The sequence below is a fragment of the Stegostoma tigrinum genome, chromosome 18, assembly GCF_030684315.1.
Source record: "Stegostoma tigrinum isolate sSteTig4 chromosome 18, sSteTig4.hap1, whole genome shotgun sequence".
Lineage (NCBI taxonomy): Eukaryota > Metazoa > Chordata > Chondrichthyes > Orectolobiformes > Stegostomatidae > Stegostoma > Stegostoma tigrinum.
In genome coordinates this window covers 49,024,767-49,039,998 of record NC_081371.1, presented here as the reverse complement: position 1 = coordinate 49,039,998, position 15,232 = coordinate 49,024,767, and the positions used below count along the sequence as shown (strand labels likewise).

At 41.9% G+C, this 15,232-nt stretch overlaps 1 protein-coding gene across 2 annotated transcripts in view; it reads left to right on the top strand.

Annotated features, from left to right (window-relative positions):
* The window catches only part of kitlga (kit ligand a), a 142,987-nt gene extending 128,793 nt beyond the window's left edge, over window positions 1–14,194 (top strand). For both annotated transcript variants that reach the window (XM_048549600.2, XM_048549601.2), the window contains 4 exons: window positions 1,295–1,452; window positions 1,539–1,600; window positions 4,071–4,148; window positions 9,222–14,194. In XM_048549600.2, coding sequence (XP_048405557.1) covers window positions 1,295–1,452; window positions 1,539–1,600; window positions 4,071–4,128 — 278 coding nt within the window. In that variant the 3' untranslated portion in view covers window positions 4,129–4,148; window positions 9,222–14,194. The remainder of the gene's footprint in view (window positions 1–1,294; window positions 1,453–1,538; window positions 1,601–4,070; window positions 4,149–9,221) is intronic.
* The last annotated feature ends 1,038 nt before the right edge of the window (window positions 14,195–15,232 follow it).

Below are 15,232 nucleotides of genomic sequence, written 5' to 3'. Positions count from 1 at the left end.
TCCCTTTCCAAGTGGATGTAAAATTCAATCATATTGTGGTCACTAATGCCTGGAGGTGCCTTAACTCTGAGATCATTAATGAATCCTGTCGCATTGCATGTTGCAATTTACGATCCTGAATGTTGACAGAAAAATGCACAAAAAATTGCAAGAAAGACAGTAGCTTCATTGCATGTAGCTCCTCTGAGAAATTAGCAAAATGCTTTATAGGCAATGACGTGCATTTGAAACATAACTATAGATGCAATTTGGGAAGTGCAATATCCAATCTGTATTCAGCAAGCTCCTACAAGCAAGAATGAGATAGTGGTTAGATAACCAGTTTTTTTTTCATTTGTAAAGTGTTGACTTAGGGACATATATTAGCCAAGGAAGCGTGGAGAACTCCCTGCTCTCTTTCAAGTAGATCTTTCACATCAACTGAGAGGGAAGGTAAGGCACCTGCTTCACAGTTCATCCAAAAGAAGGTAGTTCTGACTGTGCAGCCCTCCCTCATTGTTGCATTGACTGTGTCAGCCTAAAGTTTCCATTCAAACTTCTAGAATGGGACATAGACCAACATGAATCCCACCCATTGAGCAACAGGGGATACCAGGATGTAAGGTTTGTAGACAGGAAATGTACCTGGATTTTTAACATTGATTTGTGAAGCAGCTGATAATTAAAATAGTACTTGGCATATGATTCAAGAACAGCTCATTGCTTTTGTAAAGTGGTACAAATTTATACAAACTATTTACAATGCGAAAACAGGCCCCTTCGCCCAACAAACCCATGCTGGTGCTCATGCTCCCTAACAACCTCCTCTCAACTTTCTTCATCCAGCCTCATCAAGTGATCTCTCTATTCCTTTCTCCCTCACATGTTTATCTCAGTTTCACTTAAATGCATCAATACTGTTCACTGCCCAAGTCCCTATGGTTGTGAGTTCTACATTCTCAGCACTCTCCAGGAGAGGAATGTCCTCCTGAAGTCCGTACTGGATTTGTTGGTGACTACCTTATGTTATTGATCCCTCGATATGGTCTCTCCCATAAGTGGAACCATCTTCTCCATGTCTACGCTATAAAAATCCTTTCACGATCATGAAGATCTCTATCAGGTCAACTCCTCAGCTTCTTCTTAGGGAGAAGAGGCCACCAGTCTGTTTAATCTCTTTTGATAGGTATTGCTTCTCAAATGTTTGTACATTGAACATGGCATTAGCCATTGTCATTCTTAATAAAGGTGACATGTTTAATGCAGGCAAGTTTACAATGGCAGATAACAAAGAAGTGCTATTTTTTGTCAACAGAAGCGACAACTCCGGAAACAGGAGATCCAAATACGATGAAAGGAGAATGTGCTAACTGTGTCACATCAGTCGACTATTTACCTGCAATTGGAACCAGCGTTGTTTGCACTGTGATCATTACTATATGTCTTACATATCTGGTTATCAGAGTGCAGAAGGTGAGCTTGCTGTCAAAATTGCTTGTAATTGAAAATGCAATCCATCTATTGTATATTAACCTCTAATGAACACGTTGTTTCTACAGAACTACGAAAGAAACAGAAGGATTAAAAGTTACTCGACGGATGTAGAACAGGAACGTAAAAGGTTTGACATCGTAAATGCAATTTTGGATGTTAATGGCCTTGAATTTACTCCATTTTAGGGCATTCACTGTTTGCTATTAATAATCTTGGATACTTTTAAATGTACATGTTGAAATTGTAAATTGAGCGCTTATTGGGGCATCAGATTTTAAGCAGCAGGATTGAGTGAGGAAATTGGGAGTTGGGAGGAGGTTTAATGTAGAACATAGAATCCCAATAATTGACTGTGGAAAAAATTTACAAAGTTACGCAGCAAGTTACTGCTGGCTGGGAAACTCTTTTCCTACCATTGTCTCAACAACATATTCAACCAAAAACAAAACCCGTGCAAATAGCAGACTCAACTTCATAGTGAGACCATGTTATAGGTTCTCTACAGTATTTGTAATAGACACAGAAGCAGAACAAGTTGAGACACTGGTTCAGGATCAAGCCTTTATTTCCTATAGGTGGAGCTTATCTTGTGATTTCAGTTATCCCTTTCAGGTGCTGCATGCCTTTTGCAACAGTAACCAATTACTCAGTTGCGGAATAAGTATTGACCAGGACCCCAACGAGCTCCCCTGCTCTACTTTAAAGAAAGGCAGCGATTGCTGAACTGTTTGCATCTTCCTACTTCAATATATCATCCAAAACAAAACAGCACTCGCTCAATACTGCACTGAGGTATCTGACTGGACTATGAAATGTGAAAGTGGTCAATGTAAAATGCCTTCATAGGGAATCAGTAATCAGTTTTTACTTCACACTAAACTTAAAGGGGGAAGGAAGAAACCTTCACAGTGTGGCAAGAGGAGCCATTTGATTGGTGAAGACTATTCACCCCCATGTGAACACTGAAACCCTAACTTTCTGACTCGGAGGTTAGTGTACTACACTTCCGACACTAAAGCCCTGTGCAGTTGGTGATAAAACCCTTTCTGTCACTGCACTGATGTTATAACTTTGACTTTGAATTGATTGCATTTCTTTATGTCACTGAAATTTTGCTTAACTTTGCTGCAGCCATTCTGATAATGGAGCTACAGTAAGAGTCAGATATTGAGAGGTGTATTTCATAGGAACAAGACGAGGCCACTCAGCCCTTCGTGATATGTGCACTATTCAATAAGATCATGGCTGATTTTCTACTTCAACACCACTTTCCTGCACTATCCCATATCCCTTGATGTTTTTCATATGCAGAAATCAATTGATCTCAGTCTTGAATATTCTCAATATTGGAGCTTCCACAGCTCTCTGGGATTCAGAATTCACCATCTTCAGAGTAAAGAGATTCCTCCTCAGCTTAGTCATAAATGCCCTGCCCCTTATTCTGAGACTTGCTATTTCTATGTACAGGCTTTATGCTGACATTGAAAGGCACGAGAAGGAGTTTGCTAGGAACACTTTGAACATTAAGTGTACAAATAGGACTATTCAAACTCATGAGCCTGTTCCACTAGCCAATGAGATCATGGTTGATCTCTGGCCTAATTCCATACGCCTGGCTTTGGCCCACAATGATGAGAAATTTCCTTCAAGAATGTTTATATCTTTACCATTAATGTAACCATCAATCAAAGGAATTGATGAGATACACATAATGTTTTGTCCAGAGATTTTATAAACAATTACAAGGAGGTGTGCTGCCAGTCAATGGGGTACAGCCCTCAGTCCCGTTCACATATTGTGAACCTGTTGCACATACAAGTTTCACTGAAGCAATCTGCAAGGCTGTTTCGACAGTACCACACAATCCCCTCAGCTCAGGAACCTAGATTTAAGATGATTGGCAAAAGGACCAGAAATGGTGTGACAAAGAACCTTTTTTCACCCATCGAGTGGCCAGGATTTGGAATGCGCTGCCTGGTAGGGTGGTGGTTATGAATTCAGAATTCACGTTGGATAAATATTTGAAGAAGAAAAAGTTGTAGTGATTTAGAATTCATAAGATTACTCTTTGAAAGGGACCAGATGAGCTCCATGCTGTCCGATATATGGGCAGCAAGGGAACACTTATTCTGTGTCACAAGTCATCATTATCATAGGGGCTGCACTGTCATTAGACAAACAACTAGTGGTGACTTAACTTGAGGGCCATCAGCAGGAAAAGAGGTTGAGAAGGAGAGACCTTCACAGTAATCTCAGCTGGTGGAAGAATTGAAACCATGCTGGTGGAACTCACACTGCTTTACAAGTCAGCCATTCAGCCAGCTGAGCTAAACCAGCCCCTATATCTGACCATTATCCGGGAGGACCGAAACTGTGATACTTATCGTTCCCATTCCTTCACTTCTTGCTGTTCTGTATCTTCACCTACAACTGAAGCTTTAATGGGCAACTGCACTAAATTGTTACTGAATCATTACTGAATTCAGTCAAAACAAATAAGTCAGTCTGAGAGCATTTGCAATCTACAATCTTTTGAAAATGTTATGTTATTCACCAGCATTATCACAATAATTAATGCTCCATTTGCTGTTGCACAGGGAAGAGAATGAACAAGATGGCCAATTCATCCTTGAAAATCAAGAATCTCTCACATAAGGTCACCAACTGCTAATGGGGTAGGTCACTCTTAAGTTATCAATTGGATGTAATTGCACAAAAGGCACAGGTCAGAAACAAACCGTATAGGCCAACCAGTCCAAATATTCATAGTTCACATATGCCATCTCTCACTATGTCTAATTTAACCAATCGGAAAGTAGGAACACCAGTCGACTATTCAGCAAGTCGAACCTGCCCCACCATTCAGTACAACCATGGCTGATTTAAAACACCTTATCTAGTTTCTAGGTACTTTATTTAGTTAATCCAATGCAGCTGCTGGCCTGTGAAGTCCAGAGAAGGTTCATTCGGTTGATTGCGGGTATGGAGGGACTGTTTTATGAGGAGAGGTTGAGTAGGTTGGGCCTGTACCAGTTGGAATATAGAAGAATGAAAGGTGACTTTATTGAAACTCACAAGATTCGTAGGGGACTTCGCAAGACAGATGCTGAGAGGTGGCTCAGTGGTTAGCACCTGCTGCCTTGCAACATCAGGGACCCAGGTTTGATTCCACCCTCAGGAAACTGCCTGTGTGGAGTTTGCACATTCTTCCTGTGTCTGCATTACTTTTATCCTGCATACTATAGTGTCCAGGGGTGTGTAGACAAAGTGGAATAGACATGGTAACTGCAGGGTTGCAGGGATGGGCTAGGTCTGGGTGGGATGCTCTTTGGAGGATTGGTGTGGGCTGAATGGCCTGCTAGACACTGTACAGTCTAAGTTGCTTTCCCCCTCTGGGAGAGTCTAGGACCAGAGGCCATAATCTCAGAATAAGGGGCTTGCCCTTTTAAGACAGAGATGAGGAGGACTTTCTTCTGCCAGAGAGCTATTGAGGATGGGTGTTAAGTATATTCAAGACTGAGACAAACAGATTTTTAGTCAATGAGGGAATCAAGGATTCTGGGAAAGACTCAATAAAGTGTACTTGGGGATTATCAGATCAGCCATGATCTCATTGAATGGCATGTAGTGATTGTAACAAGGTCAGCCAAGTGGATCCCATAGGATATGAGTTCCCTGATTGGGGCTGTTAATCAGGTTCAGTCAGGGAGCCCTGGCTGACAGATATGAACAGAAGGGTTAGAGATTCTGTTCACTCTGACAGCTGGCTCTGAGGGAGCTGGATCAGTGTCAAGGACTCTCCGCGTGTAAATAAATGGTGACTTGCTGACAGGATACAGGTCTTTGTGAAGTTACTTCATAGTAGAACAGATTCAATGGGTCATATGGCCTTATTCAGCTCCTGTGTCATACGGTCTATGCTCATGAGATAGTGATATAGTGACAAAAAGAGAGGCTTGACTCAAAGAAGGGAGGAGTTTTTGTGGACAATATTCCTGGCTGCAAGCTATTCAGGAAAACAAAGGAAAGGAAAAAGAGGAGGTGGGCATGGCAGTAGTAATTAGGAGAGATAAACACTGGATAGGAACAAGGGGATCAAAAGAAGATTAATTTGTTTAAAATTATGGCAAAATAGCAGAGCTGCCGTGACTAGACTTAGGTTAGGTTATCAAAGTTGCAGGCAAATTATGAAAATATGCCAGAGCCATAGGGAGGTGATTGTGGGACATTTCAATTAATATAATACAGATTATAATAGTAACAGTATAAAGGGGAATATAGTGGAGGAATTATTGAAGTGTCTACAAAAGAAGTTTATTAATCAGTTTGTTTGCAACTCAGAGAGAGAGAAAGAATTCCGAGGTTTAATTCTAAGGAATAAAATGGAGTGAGTGGCATATGTTTCAACAGAGGAGCATTTGGGGAATAGTGACCATAGACATAATTAGTACAGACATAATTATATAGAATTGAATCATAGAATCCCTAAAGTGTGGAAACAGGCCCTTTGGCCCAACAAGTCCACGCTGACCCTCAGAGCATCCCACCCAGACCCATCCCCCTATAAACCACCTTATCTACACCTCCCTGAACACTACAGGTAATTGAGCATGGCCAATCCACCTAATGTGCACATCTTTGGACTGTGGGCGGAAACCCACGCAGACACGGGGAGAACGTGCAAACTCCACACAGACAGTGGCCCGAGGCCGGAATCAAACTCGGTTCCCTGGCGCTGTGAGGTAGCACTGTGCCACCAATGGGCAAGGATGAATTGAGTGTAGATGTATTTTTATCTTGAGGAGGAATTAGTTGTACAGATAACTGGCTCAAGTGGATGGGAATAAAAATTAAGTGGGGGTGGGTGGCACAGTGGATCTGTGGTTAACACTTTTGCCTCACAGTGCCAGCAACCCAAGTTTGATTCCACACTCAGGTGACTGTCTGTGTGGAGTTTGCACAATTTTCCCATGTCTGCACGGATTTCCTCCAGTTTCTCCCCATCATTCCAAAAATATTATCAAGCTGGAGAGGGTTCAGAAGAGATTTGCCAGGATGTTGCCACGTATGGAAGGTTGGAAAACAAAGGGTGGTAGTGGACAGAAAATATTTAACATGGTGCTCGGTTACGTGTGGTGTACCACAAGGATCTGTTATGGGTCCTCTTCTTTTTGTGATTTTTGTAAATGACTTGGATGGAGGAGTGGAAGGGTGGGTTAGTAAGTTTGCAGATGATGCGATGGTGGGTCACATTATGGACAGTATGGAGGGTTGTTCTAGGTTACTAAGGGACATTGATAGTATGCAGAGCTGGGCTGAGAAGTGGCAGATAGAGTTTAACCCTGAAAAGTGTGAGGTGATTCATTTTGGAAGGACAAACTTGAAAGCAGAATACAGGGTTAACGGAGAGATTCTTGGCAGTGTGGAGGTGCAGAGGGATCTTGGGGTTCATATTCACAGCTCCCTGAAAGGTGCCACCCAGGTGGATAGAGTTGTTAAGAAGGCGTATGGTGTGTTAGCTTTCATTAATAGAGGGATTGAGTTCAAGAGCCGTGAAGCTATACAAAAGCCTGATTCAGTCTCATCTGGAGTATTGTGTCCAGTTCTGGTCACCTCATTACAGGAAAAGATGTGGAAGCGTTGGAGAAGGTACAGAGGAGATTTACCAGGATGTTGCCTGGAATAGAGGGAAGGTCTTACAAGGAAAGGTTGAGAGAGCTGGGGCTTTTCTCCTTAGAACGACAAAGGATGAGAGGTGACTTGTTAGATGTGTACAAAATGATCAGAGGCATGGATAGAGTAGACAGCCAGAGACTTTTTCCTAGGGTGGAGGTAGCTATTACAAGGGGGAATAGTTTTAAAGTGAAAGGAGGTAGATATCGGAGAGACATCAGAGGTAGGTTCTTTACTCAGAGAGTGGTTGGGGCGTGGAAGGCATTGCCGGAGAGGGTAGTGGAGTTGGCCTCATTAGGGGCATTTAAGCGGCTATTAGATAGGTATATGGATGATAGTGTAAGGTAGTGGTGGAGGTTAGATAAACCTTAGGTTTCAGCTAAAAGTTCGGCACAACATCATGGGCTAAAGGGCCTGTCCTGTGTTCTGTGGAGGGTTTGAATTATAAAGAAAGGCTGGTTAGGCTGGGACTTTGTTCACTGGAGCATAGGATGTTGAGAGGTGACATGAGAGAAGTTTACAAAATAATGAGAGGCATAGATAGAGTTAATTGTAGTTGTCTCTTCCCTAGGATGGGGGGATTTCAAGACTCAGGGACACATTTTTAAGGTGAGAGGAGAGAGATTTAAAAAGACCCGAGGAGCAAATGTTTTACACCGAGGATGGTTCGCATGTGGAATGAACTTCCTGAGGAAGTTTTGGATGCAGGTACAATTACCATGTTTAAAAGGCATTTGGATAAGTGCATGAATAGGAAAGGTGCGGAGGGATATGGTTCAGGAGCAGGCAGGTGGGACTAATTTAGTTTGGAATTATGTTTGGCATGATCTGGTTGGACCAAAGGGTCTGTTTCCATGCTATATGACTCTACGTGCAGTTTAGGTGGGCTGGCCATGGTAAATTGCCTGTAGAGTCCAGGGAGGTGTAGGCTAGATGGATTAGCCTCAGGAAATGCAGGGATGGGTTAAGGGGGTGTAGATCTGGGTGGGATACTCTTTGGAGGATTTGTGTGGAATCGATGGGCTGAATGGCCAGTTTCTAGACTGTAGTGATTCTGTGAAATGGACAAATCACCAAGAAGCAATGGGCAGCCTTGAAAAAGGCAATGGTTCATATAGTACTAGATTTAAGGGTGAAGGATTGCAAATTTTACACCCCTACTCAATTAGAGAGAAGGAGCTAAATCTGGAAATCATAAAAGAATAGAAAGTGAAAGACTAGCGGGTGCAGACAGACTGACTAAAAGCACAGGTTTCAGGTGAAATTTAGCACAGAGTAGATTAAAAGTGATATATTTTGGTAGGAAGTATAAAGGAGGCCAATATAAGTTTTTTAACAGGGAATACAGCAACCTGTGGGTGTGTGCACAGATCTTTAAAGGAGAAATGACAGGTTTAGGAGAGCTAGAGCAGAAGCCATCAATAGAAGTGTAAGATATTAAAGTGAGGAAGTTATGTTTCATGTTCTTAATATAGAGGTCTAACCTGAGCTGGGGACAACGTGATAATTTCACTGAAGCTTAATCCCAGCTCTGGCCCCCAGCTTGAGCACAGTGGCCCTACCATTGACCCAAATACAGTGGGCTCCCTAGAGTCCAAGACCCTGCATATCGGGCCCTGATATAACTCCCGTACCAGGATCAGGTCTCAGTTTCAGACTTCCAATATACTCCTATGAAGCATTTTAGCACATTTTAATGTATTCAAGGTGAACGACAAATGCAATCTGTTGTTAAGGTTGTGACATTTGACCCAGTGCTACGAATGTACTCTGTAATCATTAGAGTGTTTCTATGAAGAGACTTATTAAAGCATCATCTTTTTTCTGCGTTTGTAGAATCACAACAGCTTGCTCACTGCCATTCTGCAACTTTATTTTGTTTGGACTGCTGAGTGTCAAAATAATGTTACATGTGGTAGATGTTTGATTCATCTTCAAAGACCTTACCGCTGAAGGCTGTAGATGATATAGTTTAAACCGGTATGTTTCATTTGGATGGTAAACACTGAACCAGAGACAAAAATAACAAGCCATCGACCCTCAGCTCATGAATTTTCCCTGTGTTTTATTCACAGGTACCCAGGTTTGTTTGGCGTCTCAGCTGGAGGAAATTTCTCAACATGTGTAATATATCTATTTGACATGAAATAAGGATTGGGATTGGTGCAATGAGGCACTGGAACCCCTCTGGCATCCTACTTATAGGAATGTCCCCCCCCCGGGAAGTGATATGGATATGTTGGCTGGACAGAGTGTGTGTATATTTTCAGAGTGGAAGCCTACTTAATATCATCCCTATTTGCCAAACGCAGGGTATCTCCATCAGACTGCAACATATAGGCAGACTCGGTGAAACTAACTGAGAGGTCATCATTGGAACTGAAAGTGGAAGCAGGAAGTGAGCAGAGGCTGATATCCTGTGAGGATTATTAATGTTTTGGCCTCCTCATAGAGCAAAAATATACATTGGGCTTTTTACAGGCATTAGTTTAACTGCACATAATTTATTACACATAGCGAGTGGGTTATGTTATTTAATAAGAAGAACAAGAACAATCTGTGAACATTGATTCTGAAAGACAGATCATGTCAGCTAAATTTGACTCGAGAAAATCTGTTTTAAGATAGTTTTCTGTTTGGGCTGTCAGCCAGAAGGGGGGAAAAAAGCTTTCTAGCCGTTCTGCTCATTAATTCTGTTGTTGTTTGTGGCAGCTTACTGTGCAGAAAACGACACATTTTCTGTTGGTGAAGCATGGTGTAAGTGGTAATGTCACCAGGACCCCCAGCTCTAATGTTCTGGGGACAGGGGTTTGAACCTGCCGTGGAAAATGGTAAAATTTAAACTCAATAAATATTGAGAATAAATCTAGTCTAATGGTGACCAAATATTCATTATTTTAAAAGCCCATCTGGTTCGCTGATGTCCTTTAAGGGAAGGAAATCTGCTGCCTCATGTTTGTTCTGGCCTATGTGATAAGTCCAGACCCAAAACAATTCTTAACTGTCCTCTGAGCATTTAGTGATGGGCAATAAATGCTGCTGCAACTAGCAATGCCCACGTTCCATGAATGAATAAAAGCAACACCACATTGATTACCTTTCAAAGGTATTTAATTGACTGAAAGATTAATTGATTAAGCTCACCTATCTGCTGCCTCACCTGGCTGGCAATTGTGTCTTAGTGGGTTTCGTTCTCACCTGAGCCAGAATCAGATCACAGATTTGGCCACAAAAGCTGAGTTGACTGCACTGAGGGGATGTTGGGGTGCTGTCTTTTGAATGAGTCATTATCTACACTACTGAGAGGATGTGAAAAAAAATTTGAGGATGAGCAAGGGAAATCCTTCATTGGCCTGAACAATGTTTATTGCTCACCTCACTTAACCAAGACAGCTCATGACATAATACAACACTGCAAAAATTGTTTCATTCTAAACCGCTTTGGCTGTAATGATCACATATTAACCACAAAGTACCAGAGACTGACAGCATTTAGACATTGAAGCAAGCAAGAACAAGCCCCTCAGGAATCTACCCAAAAGGGTCCAAAGAGCTGTCAGTCTGAACTGCTGAACTTGTTATAAAAGAGAATGATTGCGTATTAATGGGAACCCAATGGGAACAAGTGATATGTTGCTTTCCAAGTAAGAGAATTGGAGGCCAGGGAAGAGGGAACAGATATTAAGTGAGGGGAAAAAAATGTTTCAGAAAAATAAGCCTAAGAGTATGGATGGTCAGCAGAATATTATAGTCAATGAGTCACCACTAAACACGTTCCTGAAAACTCCATGAATTCACAAGTGCAGAGCTTAATAATTTATAGTGACAATAGGGTTAGGTTCCCAGAATTGAGATTATGACCTTTCACCAATTATTTTTGGGCTTTTTTTGGGTTGAAATAATAAATGCCAAACATCTGAAATCAAAGTTAACAGAAGAAAATGTTAAAAAACAGTTGTAGCTTATTGCAACTTAGGGAAGGATATAGTTAGCTGCTGGGTGTGGGAGGGAGGAGAATGGTGCAGACGTGATTCCCTCCCAGCCAGTCAACCCAATGATGTGCACTCCTCCTCTACCTTCATCGGATCGATGTCCTCAACCTGTTCATCCACCCAAGCACCTACACCTTTGTTCATGGAGAGATGGGGAAGGTAAGATCTGTGTACCAGAACAGGTTGGAGGGTGAGATTATCGCATAGTGAAAGTGGTCACTGACATATGAGTTTTGCTTGCGGATTTTGACTGATTGATTATTGTCTTTTTGGCACGATTTGGCGATTCATGAGTTCGCAGATACAGAGAAATGACTGTAAATACAGACTATTCATTTAGAACATGCCTGCCTACACTCTAATCCGTCAATGTAAGTAATTGGTCGTTCCATCCTCATCTTCAAATCACCTCTGTAGGCTCAGCTTTTCCTATCTCAATCACTTCCTCCAGCCCTGCAAAACTCACCATCCACCCACCCAACAATTTGATTTTCTATGATCTACAGGTCCAATATTTTCCCTATTCCCATCTTCCATCAGTCCACCAATGGTGAGTCTTCAATTGCATAGGACCTGAGCTCAGAATTCCTAACCCTAAACCTCTCCACCTGTCTCCTCATCTCTTTCCCATTTCTTACAAACCTACCTCTTCGAACTTAGCTTTTGTTCATCAGTCCAAATAGTTTTTTTTGCAGTTTGGGTATCGCAGTTTATTTGCTGACAAAGCTGTGAGTGCCATGGAGGGGCTGCAATGTTTGAGGTGCCATAACAATTCAAGTTGTTGTTATAGTGAAACATTTTAGTGGCATGACTACAATGATTTGAAAGAGCAAGGAAACAGTCCCATGAGCGAGATTTCGTTTCCTCTTTTTTTCTGTGAAAGGTTCCCGGATTTTAATTGTTATCCTGTTTTTAGGCTCTCCATTACCAAACAATGTCTGTGTATCTGCCAACACACATGATTTCCTCAGATATCACACTATTTTCTAGTTTAGTAAGTAGTTTAATTTTCTCTGCTTACCTGATGTGAACTCCACATTTAGAGCAGTGTGACTGGCTGTCATTTTTTATAAAGAAAATCTGATTCCTCTCTCTCCAGTACAACGATCACAAAAAAATTGCTTTAAAAGCGTCTTCCTAGAAATTACTGCTGGTGGTCTGAATAGAGGAATTTTAAAGGGTGCTGCAGATGCAATGGAGAAATCTGTCCAAGTTTCCTGGCAATGGGAGTTGGAAAACACAATGTACATGGAATGTGCCAAGAGACTGTGGCCCTGGCCAAAGTTGAGGCCCTCTGGTCATTGTTAACAGACAAGTGGCTTGGAGGCCAAAGGTTTTGGGGAGCAAAACCATTTTCGAAATCTTTCTGTTCACTCGCAAGTATTGCTGACGTGTGGCAGCTCCATTCCCCTCCCTCTTCCCCCCCCCCCCGACAACTCTTTCACATTTTGTTTCCTTTTATTCTGTTAGGGGATGTGGGATGACTGGCCCACTCCAACATTGGTTGTCCATCCCTAATTACCCCTTAATTGAGTGCCCTTCTTTGGCCATTTTAGATTCGATGCGGTTGACTCCTAACAGCCCTGTGGACACTTAGGGGCAGGCAATATATGCCAGGCCTAGCCAGCAGTGTCCCCATGAACGAATTAAACAAAAAACATCAGCCATACTGCTATGGATCGCTAGCTACACAATATGTAGAAGAAACCTTGCACCTATCAAGGACATTGGTCACCTAGATGGGTTCCTACAGCAGAAAATTGTCATGATTAGTATTTCCTTCTATAACTCCACATTTATTAATTTACACACCACCTTCTGCCATACTGGCATTTGAACCTGCACTCTCAAAGCATTAGCCTATGCTAATGAATTGCTAGTGATATTACCACTACACCTTACTGGCATGCTCTGCTAAGCCAAGATCAGGCCACACCACTGTGGGTTTGGCATTGCATATAGGTCAGACTGGGTAAGAACAGCAACTATCCTTCCCTGGAGGACTTAGTGAATTAAATGGACTTTAATACCAATCTGGTAGTTACATAGTCATGTTTATGGATAGTAACTTCTTACCCCAGATTTATTTATTGGATGCACATGTCCCCAGCTGCTCTGGTGGGGTTTGAACTCAGGTCTTACCAGATCATTAATCTGGGTTAAAAACCAAAAGAACTGCGGATGCTGTAAATCAGAAACAAGAACAGAAATCACTGGAAATGCTCAGCAGGTCTGGCAGCATGTGTGCAGAGAAATCAGAGTTAACGCTTCGGGTCCAGTGACTCTTGCTCAGAACTGGGTTACCGGATTCCTGACCCAGTAACCTAACTACAACACACCAATTACTTCACAGCTCAGAAGTATCCCCATGGTGGTTTGTAGAGGGTTCACCCGCATATTTGAGTCTGTGTTTGTAAAGGGGAAGTAGAAGGAAAGGGATGGCAAAGAGCCCTTTGAAGCACAGCAATTTTCACTTGGTTCAATGGATATCAGTGTCATCTCTGAATCAGGAGGTTGTTGGCTGAAGACCGGAGACAGTAAAATTCTAAAGATGACACTCCAATGCAGTACTACAATGAGGGAGAGCTGCACTGATGGGAGGGTGCTGTCTTCCAGAAGAAGTGTTCATCTGATGTCTCAACTGGTCTCTTAGACGAGTATAAAACAGCACAACCAGCAACACTAAATAAACACAAGCAATCTGGCCATTACCATGTAGCTCTTTGTGGGAGTTTCTGTGTATGAATTAACTGCCATGTTTCCTACACTGCAACACTTGCAAAGTGCTGTGTGGTATTCTGAGGTGCAATACAAATGCAAGCCCATTATGTGTGATCATTTTATCACATAAACAAACCATCACTCTGAATAGTAACTGAAAGAGGAGATATATTCATAGCCAGAAGTGTCAGCAATCATGTTTGTGGGTCATATTGCATGATGATCGCTGTGTTTGACTTAAACATTTGTTCAACATAATCGTCTTCATACATTGAGCTGTGGATACAAAGATTTTGTTTGTGTAATACATATTTTAAGCTCCTAACATATTCACTGTGCCCAATGTATTTTTAATAAAATTCTTGAAAACAGTATTGATTGTCAATTATACCTAATGTTTCCACACAAGTCCACATCGATTGGACAGTCCTGATTTATTCACAGTATAAAGAAAGCCCATGCATCAGTAATTGCTGAATATCAGTTTGCAAAAACGTGGGGCAGGGAAGGACTTGGTTCATCAAGGCTGCCTGAAAATGTTGGTATCTGCAAGGCTGAGAGAAGCCACTTTACTCTTTAGTCGCCTCCTCGGCCAAGTATCTCTTTTTGTGAGGAGAACAACCTGTGTCAGCAATGGAAAAATACATAGAACATTACAGCACAGTAACAGGCCCTGCAGCCCTCGATGTTTTGCCGACCTGTCATACCGATCTCAAGCCCATCTAACCTACACTATTCCATGTATGTCCATATGCTTACCCAATGACGACTTAAATGTACCTAAAGTTGGCGAATCTACTACCGTTGCAGGCAAAGCGTTCCATTCCCCTACTACTCTCTGAGTAAAAAAACTACCTCTGACATCTGTCCTATATCTTTCACCCCTTAATTTAAAGCTATGGCCGCTCGTGTTCGCCGTCACCATCCTAGGAAAAATACCCTGGAAAATTCCTCTCCAACTCTAGTTATCAATAGAATTGCAATGATCAAATGTTTTCTATAAAGCTAGTTACCTTCTATTATGCTGTGATCTATGCCCAAACCAGAACCAGTCCTTTAATGGATTGGAGGAGTCAAATTCATCACCTGTTAATATAATCACTGAGAATCCAGACCATAATCTCAGACCATAGTCTCTCAAATGGGACCAACGGATGTCTGCATAATCTTGGTAACGGTACAAAAGGAGTTGAAGAGTCTTACATTCTTGTTAATGTTGACTGAAAGATCAGAGATGTAGAAATTCCTGCCGTTAGGTTTCCATTCTGGTTCCGTTCACCTCACCTCCACATTTAGTGGCAGTACATTTACTTTCATCAAGATGTGGGAAATGATGTCAAGGCCAGTATTTTTTGAGAATGAAGAGGTGATTA